The sequence below is a fragment of the Ptiloglossa arizonensis genome, chromosome 2 (genome assembly GCF_051014685.1).
Source record: "Ptiloglossa arizonensis isolate GNS036 chromosome 2, iyPtiAriz1_principal, whole genome shotgun sequence".
Classification (NCBI taxonomy): domain Eukaryota; kingdom Metazoa; phylum Arthropoda; class Insecta; order Hymenoptera; family Colletidae; genus Ptiloglossa; species Ptiloglossa arizonensis.
The window spans coordinates 27,572,516-27,589,137 of NC_135049.1; the positions used below are offsets into that span (position 1 = coordinate 27,572,516).

The 16,622-nt window shown below is 38.8% G+C and overlaps 1 protein-coding gene across 1 annotated transcript in view; it reads left to right on the plus strand.

Annotated features, from left to right (window-relative positions):
• The window catches only part of LOC143143751 (proton-coupled amino acid transporter-like protein acs), a 38,825-nt gene extending 22,607 nt beyond the window's left edge, over positions 1–16,218 (plus strand). Inside the window, exons 5-8 of the mRNA XM_076305394.1 lie at positions 551–635; positions 13,169–13,441; positions 14,389–14,743; positions 15,169–16,218. Of these exons, the coding sequence (XP_076161509.1) occupies positions 551–635; positions 13,169–13,441; positions 14,389–14,743; positions 15,169–15,431 (976 nt within the window). The 3' untranslated portion in view covers positions 15,432–16,218. The remainder of the gene's footprint in view (positions 1–550; positions 636–13,168; positions 13,442–14,388; positions 14,744–15,168) is intronic.
• Positions 16,219–16,622: the final 404 nt, after the last annotated feature.

A 16,622-nucleotide genomic window follows, 5' to 3' on the forward strand; every position in this document is an offset into this window, starting at 1 on the left:
AGTTTCTTAAGAAATTATTACAGTGTTAAAAGTACCCCATTTACGAAAAGCATTCTGTTGAGAATTCTACGAAAAGAATAATCTAATCGGAGAAAATAAAAATGAAAGATACAACTCTTTCGGTACAGAAGGAACTGGACCGCAAGTTTTGCAAGAGAATTAATATAGAATTAATCGGCAAACATTGAACGATTAACAAATGTCTGTAGCTTTTTGTAAAGATTGTCAAGAAACCATCGCGGTCGTTTTTGGTGTTAGTTCGCGCGGCAAAAGGGTTACGGTGAACAATTACAGCTCGTGAATTATGGAAAGATCACGGTAACGATTTAAATTACGATTCGTGGTAGTCGTAACCTAGAGTTTTCTGCCTTGCGGAACTCGATGAATTTTAGAAAGTGCACGTCGTCGCGCGTACAATTTTAAAACGTTACCGTGTTAAAATCACGAAGCATCGAACACATTCGTATGCAAAAACCGTGGCGAGAAAGAAAACAAAAAAAAAAAAGAATAAAAAAAATGATTCCAACGATGAAAATTGATTTCTTTGCAGTCACGTGACAAACATATTCCTGATGATATATCAGTTGGGAAGTTGCTGCGTGTATACCGTGTTCATCGCCACGAATTTGAAAAAGGTCAGTACAATTATCCGATTAATCATTCGTTCGTACTCATCGTAGAATTTCGTTCGTTTATCGACGAACATCGAACGTAATTTTTCCTTCCAAATTCATTACACAATTTTAACAAATGTCGATTCATTCGAATTAACAAATCGCTCACGAACTTTCGACGAGGTTCCACGAGAGCACATTTGCATTTCGTTCGTAAAACTCAACTCGACGAGTAAATCGAAGTCATGGAGATGAACGTGCGATTGTGCGAAATCGTTTCTAGGAGAATGTTACACCAATTGAATTATTGGACTCGGAGTTACCAATCTCGGATAAAAATACTCGTACGAATATTTTTTTTATCGACTACACGAGTTTGTAGCTCCTTAAGAGGGAATTATAAGTAGAAATAGCAGCATTGCATGAAAAGTATGCAAATCAGTCTTGCAGTACTGCAAGGAGTTGATAAGTTGACGAGGGTTTAAAAAGGGTCTCAGTGTTCTATTATACTTTCGTACAGTCATAGTATCGTAGTACAAAGAATCGTAAAAATTAAAGTCTCGGAAAATAGTAATTATTTGAAATTTATCCGGATAAAAATGAATCCAACGTCAACCTACCAGCACTCTACAACAAACATACAACCTATTGGATACGATTAGCGAAATAATGAATTAGAAATGGCTCCGTTATGAGATTAAAGGGTTAAAAATCTACAGATCGATCGATTCGATTCTTATGCGGAACACCGTATAAGAATTTCTCCAATTTCACCGTGTGCCGCTAATGTGTGCGTTTGTCAGAGTTTGAACGTTGGTACGCGATGGGCGCGAAACGAGCGAGAAATTCAATTTTTCCTTATTCGTTTCGCGGGTCACTACACGTAATTACCGGTACATTTCTCGGAGTCTATTTCTTCAATTGTCGGAGCAACCTCGCTTGCTCTTATTATTCGCGTTAATCCGGTTTTTACCGCGAAAGAGACCCACTCGAACGCGTCGTGGCTCTAGACCGTGTGGGCAGAGAAAAAGAAGCATGTAGGTCAGGGAAACACGGCGCGAGGAATAAACGATTAGACGGCGCAACGAACGCCGACGATGCCGAGTCAAGGTGATGATACGCGCGTACACGGCCAGGTTCGTTGACATTAAGCGAGGGTAGGATGTGTCCGTCCGTAAAACACTTATTTACGAGGACGAACGACCATTTCGGGCGTACTCGCGATCGGTAAGCTCGCACGAAGCCTTCCGTTGCACCGAATGCTAAAACACTGGCCGTGAGCGATCGCGGAAATGGTTTCTCGGTGGCCCCACTTCCTTGGGGCACGGTTTCAAGTTTTACGACTCCGTTTTCTTCGACTAAATCGGGAACCTTTCGCCGAGGTTCTTCCGATCCACGGTACAATGAACCTCTCGGAGTCGACCGGGGGTACGCTCGAAAGTTTTTCGTGGACACTCCGATTTTCGAAATTTTCAAGTTCGGTGTTTATTTTGTAATTATTTAAGTTTCAAAGGGTATCTTTTTAGCGATTAAAAGTTACAAGTTCGGTGTAGTTTTCGATTTTCGAAATTTTGTAGTTCAAGGTGTCTTTTCAATTTTCTAAATTTAAAAGTGTATTTTTTAATGATCGAAATTTACAAGTTGGGTACGCCCTTTGGTTTTCGAAATTTGAAAGTTCGGCGCACCCTTTGGTTTTCGAAATTTTGAAGTTCGGTGTATCTTTTCAATTTTCTAAATTTAAAAGTGTATTTTTTAATGATCGAAATTTACAAGTTGGGTACGCCCTTTGGTTTTCGAAATTTGAAAGTTCGGCGCACCCTTTGGTTTTCGAAATTTTGAAGTTCGGTGTATCTTTTCAATTTTCTAAATTTAAAAGTGTATTTTTTAATGATCGAAATTTACAAGTTGGGTACGCCCTTTGGTTTTCGAAATTTGAAAGTTCGGTGCACCCTTTGGTTTTCGAAATTTTGAAGTTCGGTGTATCTTTTCAATTTTCTAAATTTAAAAGTGTATTTTTTAATGATCGAAATTTACAAGTTGGGTACACCCTTTGGTTTTCGAAATTTGAAAGTTCGCTGCATCCTTTGGTTTTCGAAATTTAAAAGTTCGGTGTATCCTTTTAATTATCAAAATTTAAGTGCGGTGCTCCCCTTGATTTTCAAAATTTTAAATTTCGCTGCACCCTTTGCTTTTCGAAATTTAAAAGTTCGATACACTCTTCGGTTTTCGAAATTTAAAATTTTAGTCTACTTTTTCAATTAGCAGAATACAAATGCGATACACTCTCTGATTATTAAATTTTAAAAATTGTAGGTGTAGTTTAGTTACTAATTGGATATTGCTTGTGCACAATTTGAGATGAAAATCATAACTATAAAATATAAATAAAAAAATAATTCAAAAATAATCTCCAATACCAAAGCAATGCAAAAAGTTCGTACAAATATATACTTTGACCCAATTCCCAAGTATTCCCAGTAAATGGTATTTACCTCTATAGGAAGTGCTCCAAAAAGAGTTCGGTCAATAAATATATATATAATATATTTCATGGTAGTACTCTCAAAAATTACACACAAATAATTTAATAGGTCGTGTTACGTATCAGGTCGGTTCGATATTAAAACTCACCTTCGAGAAAACTTTTAGTAGCAAGGACGATCAACAATGGGATCGTTTCTCTACGAAATTTCGTTCTTTCGTATTCTTCAAGGAACGATCGAATAAAAATTCTGCAAAACGCGCGGGTACTTACTTCGTCGAGCGTTTAGAGATTCAATGCAGCGCTCAATGATCGTACGAAGATCTCCCGATAAGGGGATCGGAAGGACTCGTCCTATCTATCGTAAATCTCGAGGAAAAAGGTCGTTTCTAGTCGTTGGTCTCGGTTCCAGTTCGCTTCGTTGCCCCACCACGACGAATAACCTCTGGAACGAATTATCCTTACGTTCTAACACCGAACGAAAATTGTTAACCTTTCAACTGGTTCACGGTTCAACGATCCACGTGACTCAGAACACACTCAATATCGCCTGTACGATCGAACCGAAAGTTTCACCGAAACAACGAACCATTGCAACGAGATCGAATATTTATTTCCAATGCAATGCAATTTCGCGAGAGATTACAAATATTCAAAGATAAGTTACTTCTTAAGATAAGCTACTTAAATAAATTTCTCATTCTTTCATTTTCAAATCCACCCTCCCAAAATTCCATAAATTCACTCTCGAAAATAAACGACACTTCTATTAAAAAAGATAAATAAGCTTTGCTCGAAAGCTCTATCCGCTGAAAATTATTCCATCGAAGAATTCTCACGTCGAGTCCAGGATCCTATGAACCGTTATTAATCGTCATTGAAAATCGATGAAACTTTCCATTCGTGCAATTAACGTTCTTCATCAGAGACTACGAACGACGAGTTCTAACTTCTCGCCCAACGCCTCCGATCCTTACCAATCTCGAAAGTACTAATTTGTTTGAAAATTCAATCCACAAACAACGGGTCAAATCGAAGAATCTCGTCCTGGTGATCGAACGAACCGATCGACGATCGTCTAAGTGGTAAAACGGGAATCAACTAGAAGCGATTGGATTTCACTCGATTAATTACCGGCCATTAGCTGTTCGTTTACGTCGTCGGTGTTTCGAGCGGCGATTCGTAGCGGCTGTAATCGGTTACGTAATTGATGAGACGCGCCAAGATTGGTTAATTACGATCGAGGAAAATTCCTGGAGCCCGTCGGTGCAACCAGTTTGGAAACTGGACGAAGAGGACCGTGTCGGTGTTGGTTTAGCCAGGCACTGGAACACGTTGCGTACTACGCAATGTAATGGATAGTTAGCGGCATAGTTACGACACGTGTTATTACAGCAAGTGGTATAGAGAATGTGGATGCAACGGGGCACACAGCCGACCGTTCGCGAAAACCTGTATGTATCCCGGCCGCGGTACGGCGAGCGTGAAAGAGCGTATTAATCCTCTCGAACGCGACTTTTACGAGGAGAGGACCATGAACCATAGATTGAACAACGTTGCCTGATTTATTGGCGCGTTTAGAGGTAGACGAACACCTGTTGAACGAGCTTCGACTCTACATAACGGGGAAAGTATCCGGGCTAGTATTGCGTGTGTTTACTTTCGTTGTCGTTTCTTATGGAATGTTTAGTCCATTTGTCGAACGAACGTGCAAACGAGTCGATGGATCTATGCGTTAAGGAAGCTCGAAACAGTATTCGAGGTACTTACGATCTTTGAAAAAGGATAGTAATTTTGGAAAAGAAAATTTTGAAAAAGTTTAACGATTGATTGGTTAAAAAGAGTATTCGTGAATCTTACGATCTTTGGAAAAGGATAGTAATTTTGGAAAAGAAATTGTTTAACGATTGATTGGTTAAAAAGAGTATTTGTGAATCTTACGATCTTTGGGAAAGGATAGTAATTTTGGAAAAGAAATTGTTTAACGATTGATTGGTTAAAAAGAGTATTCGTGAATCTTACGATCTTTGGAAAAGGATAGTAATTTTGGAAAAGAAATAGTTTAACGATTGATTGGTTAAAGAGAGTATTCGTGAATCTTACGATCTTTGGGAAAGGATAGTAATTTTGGAAAAGAAATAGTTTAACGATTGATTGGTTAAAAAGAGTATTCGTGAATCTTACGATCTTTGGAAAAGGATAGTAATTTTGGAAAAGAAATAGTTTAACGATTGATTGGTTAAAGAGAGTATTCGTGAATCTTACGATCTTTGGGAAAGGATAGTAATTTTGGAAAAGAAATAGTTTAACGATTGATTGGTTAAAGAGAGTATTCGTGAATCTTACGATCTTTGGGAAAGGATAGTAATTTTGGAAAAGAAATTGTTTAACGATTGATTGGTTAAAGAGAGAGATTTTCGTTGGTTTTCCGAGCGGTTTTTAGGAGTGAGAATTTTTTGAAATTGAGAAAAATCTGAATTGAAAAATTTGAATTCTGAATGAAACTTGTAAATGAGTTGTAAATTGATGTATCGTGTAAAGGAAGCTCGAAACAGTATTTGAGAATCTTACGATTTTTGGAAAAGAAATAATTTAACAATTAACACCAGAACTACCGATTGATTTTGATATATTAAGGTATTCCTCATACGTGTCTCAGGAGAATCGATGATCGAGAAAAAAGAGGAACTTACGAGATTGATTATACGCATAAAATAAAATAAATCTTTCGAAAATACACTATGGAATTTAAAATAAATTTTTTTATAAAAACAGTTGAAACAAGTCATTTTGACTGGTTGGTAAATCTAGTGTTAATCGGCCAAGCAAAGAGATTCTCGTTGATTTTCGAAGCGGTTTTAAGAAGTGAGAATTTGTCAAAATTGAGAAAAATTTGATTTTGTGAGTCACGTTTAGAGGATATTCGAGAAAATGTGACGTATCTATATATTGTGATAAATGTGTCGATAAAATAGTATATAAAGTTACTTTAATAGATTTTCTTCCGGTGTAAATAAATTTATCGCAGAAGTCAACGAGAAAGAAACGGTTCGGTCAATTTATTCGAATAGTTTAATAAATACTCGAAAAATTGTTGACGTGCACCGAACAGGAGATAGCGAAATAAATATGTAATAATATGTGATAATATCGTAGAGATTGGTTGTCGGGTAGTTTGCGGTAATTATGCAAGATGTTCAATTTATTAAATTACACGGCTTCTAGTTTCCCAGGCGATTAAATGTCAATTATCTTTCCCTATGTGTGATTTCCAACGCGCAGAAACAGACTGCGGGGAAGATTTCCAGTTTAAAGGTGGTCCATGTGGCCGACTACCGTAATATTTCGATTTGTTGTATAACACGGTGTACGTCGACCGATTGGAATCGGTTCGATCTGGTTATGACAGGAAATCAGGTGTAGTTCTTTGCGTTGTAAAACACTTGAGGCGTTCGACGATTTTCCCGACAAACGGAGCACGATCGTTCGTTGGAAATGAGATTGGACCGGTTTCGCGACGATTCGAGATGGGGGAAATCCGAAATCGATTGTTCCTCGGTGTCGAGTATATTTTCAGAAGTGTTTTTGCATTTATAAAAATGTATAAAAAATGTCTCTCCGTTCGTAAGAAATGGTTTTCCATTCGTAAGAAATGTTTCTTCGTTAGTGAAGATATATAAAAAGCAGTTCTCCATTTCGTAAGAAATATTTTTTCGTTCGTGAAAATACATGAAAAGCAGTTTTCCATTAGTAAGAAATATTTCTTCGTTAGTGAAAATATATGAAAAGCAGTTTTCCATTCGTAAGAAATATTTCTTCGTCCGTGAAAATACATCAAAAACATTTTTCCACTCATAAGAAATGTGTCTTCGTTCGTGAAAATGTATGAACAATGTTTCTCCGTTCACGAAGAATATCCAAAAAGAAATGTTTTTCCCATTTATGACAATACATCCAACACCAAGGAACGCTAGACTTTGGAATATTTTTTTTTAAATTCCGCGTAAATTATAACATCGTCGCGTCGAGACACCGAAGGAAACACGAAATCGATTCCACGGTGTCGAATATATTTTCCTAAACGAGAAAAAAGTACAACGCGAACGTGAATTAAATTCGCGCGAATTATCACGTACTTGCACACATTGGTTGTTTCAAGACCGAGCTACGATTCAAGACACGGGTCGTATTTCTTCCGCTAACTGCCCTTGTAATTTAATTAAGGTGTTCTGCCCCCTTAATCGTACATCCTGTGACGGAGCGAGAATTAGAATAGAGAAAGAACGATTCATCACGGACGTGGAGCCGGAATAGAGCGAAAAAAAAAGGGAATAGACCAAAAATGGAACTCTCGAAGGTGATCCGGACAATTGGAACGGAATTTCGAACCTCTGGTTTCTTTTTTGCCCGTTTTTAACGATCGCGGACGTTTCCAACACCATCGACAGTTTGGCAATGGTTCTTGGTAGAGGAAACATTTCGTGAAATATTGTTCCAAGTATTCGACGTTTCACCGTTTCGTATATATTAAATTTCAATTTTTTGCGCCGAGCACGGTAGTGAAAGATATTATTGAGTACGAGTCCGATAATAAAACGATACGAACGAAGGAGGAAATTAATCATACGTCGTACCGTGCAATACGAAATCCATCATAATTAGAAAAGAATGCATTGCTTCCTAACTCGTAGCGTTACGTGATACACACCGGTACGTTTCTTGGTAGCGCTCCACGAGCGTATTACTACGTTCGACGTGTTATTACGTTCGATCCACTACTGTAACGTACGTATCGCTACGTCTGACGCGTTATTTTCTACGACGACGTGCGACGTGTAATTACTTTCGACGTACGAGTACGTCGAACGTATTATTATTATTATCGACGCACGAATACATCGAATACATTGTTACGTTCGATGTATTATTACGCTCGACGTACGAATACTTCGAATATGTTATCACGTTCGACGAATCATTGTCGTATTCGATGCACGATTACATTCGACGAACAATTATAATACATTCGACGTATCACTACGTTCGTTGTATAATATTTCACCCACGAATACTACCGACGTATTATTACGTTCTGACATTTCGTCCACAAATACTACCGACGTATTATTACGTTCCAAAATTTCACCTACGAATACATTCGACGCATTACTACGTTGACATTTCACCCACAAATACTACCGACGTATTATTACGTCCCAAAATTTCACCTACGAATACATTCGACGTATTACTACGTTAACATTTCACCCACAAATACTACAGACGTATTATTACGTTCTGACATTTCGTCCACAAATACTACCGACGTATTATTACGTTCTAACATGTCACCCACAAATACTTCCGATGTATTATTACGTTCTAACATTTCGCCCACAAATACTCCTGACGTATTATTACGTTCTAACATTTCGCCCACAAATACTCCCGACGTATTATTACGTTCTGACATTTCACCCACAAATATTACCGATGTATTATTACGTTCTGACATTTCATCCACAAATACTTCCGACGTATTATTACGTCCTAACATTTCACCTACAAATACTACCGACGTATTATTACGTCCTAACATTTCACCCACAAATACATCCGACGTATTACCACGTTCTAAAATTTCACCTACGAATACCTTCGACGTATTATCACGTCCAAGCATTCAACGCGCGAATACCCTCAACGTATTATTACGTCCGATATACCGTTAACGTTTCACGTTCGACTACACGGTTCGATCTACTCTATTCTCCAATACGATTACGTTCGTTTCACCACGTTTCATCGCGTAACAATAAATGAACCGCATTACTCTTTCTCTCTCTCTCTCTCTCTCTCGTTACGTTTCGACGTGTTACTACGTCGCTCCGCGGCATCACGTACAACGTGTTACTCGCGTACTGCTCCATTGACCGTAGCGCGACGCCGAACGTGTTATTACGTCGTTCGCGGTCACTACGTTCGCGGGTATTACCAGTTTTACCGTTGCACGCTGGCACGACACGTTCGGCATAACAATACGCGGCACGTAGCACTACGTCGGGAACGTACTGTTACGTAAACAGCGCCCGGTACGTTCTGCAAGATGCGTTCGCGTTCGATCAGCATAATCCCGATGGAATTGCACCGTACGAAACCCATTACGTGATCCGCGTTTTATACTCGATTAACGAAGCCGTGGAATTACGCGCGGCTGTGCGCTCCTCCGCGACGATCGGCGCTCGTTTAAAGCTCGTTTCCCACCAACGCTCGAGCGACGCTCACGCTCGGCGGAAAATATTTTCACAGTACTTTTTTTTTCTCTTTTCCTTTTCGTTTTTTTCGCCACGAGCGTCGATACATCAACCACCGGCACACGCTGAAATTCTCGCGGTGAAAGCACCTCGTTACTTTCCATACTTCCCCCGTAATCTCCAAGCTATTGTGATCTCGTCGTCCACCGACTCGGTTCATTTTTTAAACGTTTTTCTTTTCTTTTTTTTTTACGCACGCACCAGAGGAATTACGTTCGTTCGTTGTTCGTTAACAGTTTTCGTTCTTTCTTGCCCGCTCAATTTTGCTTGGATTGTGTATTGCATGAAGAATAAATTAATTGCATTGGCTCGTTCGGAAAGTCATTTTTGGTGAAAATGAAACACGTTTTTTTTTAGAGTGTACAAACATTCTATTAAATTGTATATTTTCTATTTTGGAAAACGAAATGATTAGACACTTTTAGAAAGATATTTTTTTTTCGAGGTATATACAAGTTTTGGAAACTATGTTTGGAAGAATTGAGTGTAAAATTTAATCTGAAAATGTAGGTTTTTAACAGTAGAACTATTATCGATTTGACTTGCTTCGAACTTCTTTTTAAATTACTCAATTATTAACGGTGCCTTTGCCAACGATATTTATGAACAATTATCAAAATAGACAAATAATGCTCGTAAATTAATTTGCCCTTTCCCCATCTATCTTTTAAGACACTGTTCTCTCTCAACTCGAGCCAAAGAAGCTCGATTCCTGGAACAATACTGCCTCCCGGATAACTGAACGTTCAATTATCCGGGTAATTCTTAATCTCGCTCAGCTTTACCTATTTTAAAATTCATTTAACACTAGAACACCCAAAGGGGTAAATTAAACTAGTTTCGAACTTGTTTTAAAATTACTTAAGTATCAATTATTAATTAATTATTAAAATAGACAACTAACGGTACTCGTAAATTAATTTACCTTTTCTTCATGTAACTTCAAAGATACGTATGTGATTTGATGCAAATGGTAATAAACCGTCAATAGTTCTAGTGTTAAAGTTATACATTGTTCATTATAGAGGTCAATGTTTGAAATCTTTCAGTAATATTAAAATAGGAACTAACCTGAGAATCTCTAGATCTCCACACTCGAGAGGCTCTGCACTCACCTTACTTCCACGTGTTATAAAAATTAAATTAATGTAAATATATCATTCGGAGCCAATCTCTTTTATCGTGCTTTCGAACCTATATTCCTCTCGTGATAAATTTAAATTAGAAACCGTACCAACGAAATTAGTACGTGTAAAATATAATTTTCTAGAAAGTGTAGATTTACAAAGTAAACACTTTACCTTCCACCGAATATCTGTTTAACGTTCAAGTTGTCCCTTATCGAAGAGCTTGAAACAATCGTGTTGGTACACAAAGTGATAAAATTCCTTTCGCGCTACCCTAACTAATCAATGACCTCCATGGTGACATTGCGTGAGCGTTTCACCAGTATTCATCGGAATAAGCCATAATAGCTTCTCGATACAGTGCCATTGAGTACTTTTCCGTCTACGCGCCCTTTGCTACAAACCAGTAGCAAATTGTACTAACGAATAATATTCGATTATTCTAAAAGTCGTTTCATTTATTTTTTTTTGTGAAAATGATAACACGATTTTTTCAGAGCGGTTAAACATTTTATCAAATCACATATTCCCCATTTTGGTAAACGAAGTTACTTTCCGTAGAATCCAATAGTGTCCAGACCGGGATAATTGTTACATAAAATGCGTTTTGTTTAATGCGTCGGTTTTACGTAACGTTCGCCGTGAAAAAGCGCTCTTTCTTCCGCGGAACAGAGAGAAATTCGATTCGTACGAAATTAGAATTTATGGGTTGCGGTAGGTTGTGAACGAAAAAAGGAAAGAGAGGAGAGGAAGAAAAGAAAAAAAAAAAAAGAAAAAAAAAAGGTACACGCGCATGCGCGTGCCCGTGCTCGAGATTACGTCACGCTTACGTAAATACGAAGGCTGAATGCAACGAGATCGTAAATGGTACGTGTTAAAATATGTCTCGGCTCATTTCCGGCTGTCCTTGAATTCGGACTACAACGAAGCCGATATCGATGATCTCCGGAGCCCGATAAAAATCGTTTAACTATTGTTAACGGGCCGCGCGACAATGCACAATTACGGTAACCGTTTCCCGTTGCGTTTCTCATCCACCGTGGAATTGTTCGTCGCGTTCTTCTATCGATAAATTATAAAATAATGCACGCGTGTTATGAACCACGAGTACCATTTCTGAAAAATTGTTACAAAACAATTTATCGATGAGAGATCGCTCAGTGTTTCCCATCCGCGTGTTACACATTCTCTGTATAAAATTATCCAGACCTTGAAGTCGATAATCAGATGTTAATGTATTTTTTAATCGACGATCATTTTCCAAAGCACGTTCGAATCACGAGTACCATTTTGTACCTAACTGTACGATTTCCACCGGGTAAAATTATACGATAAAATGGATCTCTAATCGAATAATCGACGAACGTTTTGTAATGTGTATTTTTATTACTAGTAGTATTTTCAGTATTGTTTCTCTGTATTGAAGAAAGGTGCAACGATGCATTTTCTGGGCAGAGAATTCAGCTCGAGTAAAACGATCAAGATTTAAAAAAGAAAAATGTACTAACACTTACGTATGCAAATGTATTTATTTACAAAAAGATGAGGAGTCATTCTGGTTGATCGAAACATTTATCGCGTAATTACTGCGTTAGGAACCTTCCATTGTCTCAAAAGTCAACAGTGGACTTTTTCTATTCTCGAAAGATTCTTTCTTTTTTCTTTTTTCAAATTGGGATTAGATTACGCTAGGTGAGTTAGGGTTCGAAGTAAATGGACGAAAGTTTCTGCGGGGTTCGACACATGGAAACGATAACGCGAGATTTACAATGGTTCGCGACGATAGGAAGTAGAAAGCGGATTGTCGCGATTGGGTCTCGGGATCTTGACCGATGAAAGTTCGAGACTCTTAGGAGAACTCTGAAGAGAAAACTCGTTCGCTCGTTTCTTTGCACTCTGAATCGGAGTGACGCAAGTGCGTTTCTAGCTTTGACTCGTTCCCGCGAAGATGAGTGAAAAGCAATACACTCGGAGCGATTTCGGTGGGTTTCAAATAGACGAGTAAGCAAGATATTTAGGGGAAGATTGTAGTGAGAACGAGATGATAATGAAGTGTACGTTGCACAAAATCGATGACAGTTTCGTTGGGAGTCTGATTGAAATAATTTTTCATTTCTCGCGACGCAAATTACACTACTTTCGATTTCGATCCGCCATTATTTCATCGATCCTCCGTCACGAGGAAAATTTCAGAAAATATTTTCTGTTCCTGAGTACGTCGATTGTTAGCATTCATTAACATTTACATTAGCTTTATTCCGAGTTCATAAATTAGAAATATATAGCGGTTCGTAAATAGAACGTCTATCTTTCAAAGTAATAGATATAAACTTATATGGGGTAATTACACATAAATTAAGAACAGAATTTACGAAGCACACTACGTTGTTTTATATTTTGTATCGGTGTTCACGAATATTCAATTTCTGTTTCCTTTTATTTTTGCATTTTATATTTATTCATATTTTGGAAAAGTTGCTCTCGATCGAAACGTCGAGGAAATTATTATTGTTTTCCCAGTAAATGTTTTCTCGTATAAGAAGAAAGAAAGAAATATAACAATTTATTCTCAATTTATTTATTCTCTGAATTTCATTTCTCGTTAACGAATAATTATTGTTCACTTTGCAGGCGTTGATGTTGTATCTTCCGAACATCGACATAAGGTTGTACATGTTGGCGATCCTGTTGCCCCTGATCCTCGTCAATTGGATCAGGAACCTGAAATTCTTGGCTCCGATCTCGACGATCGCGAACGGCGTCACGTTCGTTAGTTTCGGTATAATATTGTATTATATCTTCAGAGAGCCTTTGTCCTTCAAGGACCGTCAACCAATTGGGAATGTTCAGGATTTCCCGCTTTACTTCGGCACTGTGCTTTTCGCTCTCGAGGCCATAGGCGTGGTGAGTACTCATTTTACTTTTTCACTATTTTTCGAGGCATAGTGCGGGTATTTGAATCGTGTTCCTTCGAAACAAAGGGTTTCAAACTTCTACACTCTTTTAAAGTGGGACGTCGATTTCTTTTCCAACAGGTATCTATAATATTTGCTATTTATAGCGCCTATAAATATGTGGTAAAAGTACTCAAAAGTATTTTATGAATTTGAAATTTTTGAAACACTCTTTGGATACTGAATCGTGTGTCACAAATATATCTGGTATTTATTGAGTTTTAAATATGTGGTAAAAGTACTCAAAAGTATTTTATGAATATCAAACACTCTTTGAATACTAAATAGTGTGCTAAAAATATATGTGGTATTTATAGAGCTTCAAATATGTGGTAAAAGTACTCAAAAGTATTTGATGAATATCAAACACCCTTTGAATATTAAATAGTGTGCCAAAAATATATCTGGTATTTATAGAGCCTACAAATATATAGTAAAAGTACTCAAAAGTATTTTATGAATTTAAAATCTTTGAAACACTCTTTGGATACTAAATAGTGTACCACAAATATATCTGGTATTTATAGAGCCTACAAATATATAGTAAAAGTACTCAAAAGTATTTTATGAATTTAAAATCTTTGAAACACTCTTTGGATACTAAATAGTGTACCATAAATATATCTGGTATTTATAGAGTCTACAAATATATAGTAAGAGTACTCAGAGGTATTTTACAAATCTAAAATCTTTAAATTACTCTTTAAGTACTAGTGTGTTTGACTGGTTGGTGAATTCATAAAAATCATTTCAAGATAAAATAATTCTCAAGTATTTTCGACCACTTTATTCTGATTCTCTCAAGAAACAATGCAATAGGCAATTGATCTAAATGTACAATATTTCCAACGAGGATAAGGTGTATTTCCAGATAGTAATTGTGTTCTTCGATTGCAGATAATGCCTCTGGAGAACGAGATGAAGAAACCGAAGAACTTCATCAAACCGTTTGGGGTGCTCAACATAGGGATGGGCGTCATTGTAATCCTGTACACCGCTATGGGATTTTTCGGATACATACGTTACGGTGGCCAGATCGAGGGCAGCATCACGTTCAGTTTAAAGGATCCAATGCTCCTGGCAAACAGCGTGCAAATCCTTTTGGCCGTGGCGATATTCTTCACGCACCCTATCCAATGCTACGTGGCCATTGACATCGTCTGGAACGAGTACATGGGATCGATGATGGAGAAAAATTCTCACAAACTTTTATGGGAGTACGTCGTCAGGACCGTCCTCGTTCTTCTCACGTGTAAGTGAATGCCCCGAGTCCTTCGATGAGCGTGACGTCAGTCGTGAAACACCGGATGCTGATTACCTTGAAGACGCTATACTTCTGACGTCAACGCCGTTATCGCGAGGAATTTCTTCGACATCGAGAGTCTTGATTTTATTTCACCAGTTTCTCGAACACCGGAGAACTGTCACGATATTCTCCACGGATGCTCTAGTTGTATATTTATTTAAAAAAAATAGTACGGTCGCTATTGCACGGTTCTTTGCATCAGCAACTTCGCTAGTTACCAATGACCATCCACTTGCCCACACGACTCAATAAACGAGGTTCTCGTTCAATCATAATGACTGTATCCCCATCTAGATTCAACCGTAGTACTTAACACGCTGTATTGACAAATTTCTACTGTATTGACCTAACTCCTCTTTCTTTTTTTCCAGTTCTACTGGCCATAGCGATCCCCGAGTTGGAACTCTTCATCTCTCTTTTCGGTGCGTTGTGTCTGTCGGGGCTGGGTCTGGCTTTCCCAGCGATCATACAAACCTGCACGTTCTGGAACGTGTACGGACCCACCGAGAGGAGGCTGATGCTGGCGAAGAACATGTCGTTGGTCCTGTTCGGGCTTCTGGGACTGGTGATAGGAACGTACACCAGCCTCCGTGACATAATCGCGAGCTTCTCGAATCACAGCGGGGCTCGATGAGGGGATCAGGAACGAATAACAGTGGTGAAGAAGTGGACGGGAGCGAGCGTTGTTCTCCGCCAGAGGGAGGAACGCGGCAATGTGATACGTAGCGAAGATTCGTCGCCGAAAGAGTACCTAACGATTGGATCCGAATTCTTCAGACGAGGACTCCACTTCCGTCGTAGTCGTATTTCATAAATACGCTTCGATCGTGTGATACGGGACCGCGCGTCGAAGGTAGCCTTGTCTTGGAAGCAAAACGATGAAGCGCGAAGGACGACGCGCACGGCGTCTCGCCATCGGTGAACTCTAATCTGGAGACGCTGTTTCCGTGGGATCGAGTTCACCTCTATTGACAAGGAACTGTTTTTAATCGTATTGTTGCCGTGGTTCTCATTTGGAATCACGGACCGGCTGAAATTGGCGCTCTCGAGGTAGACGCGAGTAAGATTTTCTCCATCGATTGGTCTTGAACGCACGAATGAATCATCATATTTATGGACATTGGACAACGTCGTAGTTGAATCGAGGACGGATCGCGTTGCGAACGCCCGAACGACGATGTTGTTTCGGAATTGTCAACAAGAAAGTGAAGAACGGGACGCGCTTCTGAACAACCGCGAACGCTGTCACGTTTCTCGTTCGAGGGTTTTATCATTCGTTTGCGACGCGGTCGTCGTACATTCATGATTCTTTGCCGCGGATAAAGGATAAATACTCGCAGTCATCTCGACCTAAGATAACTAGTACCATTCACCATTACCGTTCATTTTAATAAAACGATCTGTTCAGTGTTTTATATAGACACGTAGTATGTGACTACGCCCGAAATCCTGTAACCTGGAACACCACTCACCATCTCCCATCATTTCCCACGAGTGTGCTGAATCCATCGACTTCCGAGCTTCGGACAGAGACACGCTTAATTGATCGATTGGCTGTACAATTATGTCAGACGTAAGTGTGAGTACCCAATCCAGACCTCAATCCTAATGTAGACGATAACCGAAAGGTGCGCAACGATGTTTCGTTATATTGTCCACGAAGGTAGGTAGAAGACGAGTATATGGACACATCGGTAAACTTTTTTAAAAGGATGTGGTATACTTCCAGGTCGAGCGGTATCGGCTACGAAACTCGAGTTCTCGAAGCTCGCGTCTATGCTTCGAAGATAGAGAACGAACGCTACCAGTTTCTCGCGGTGTGACA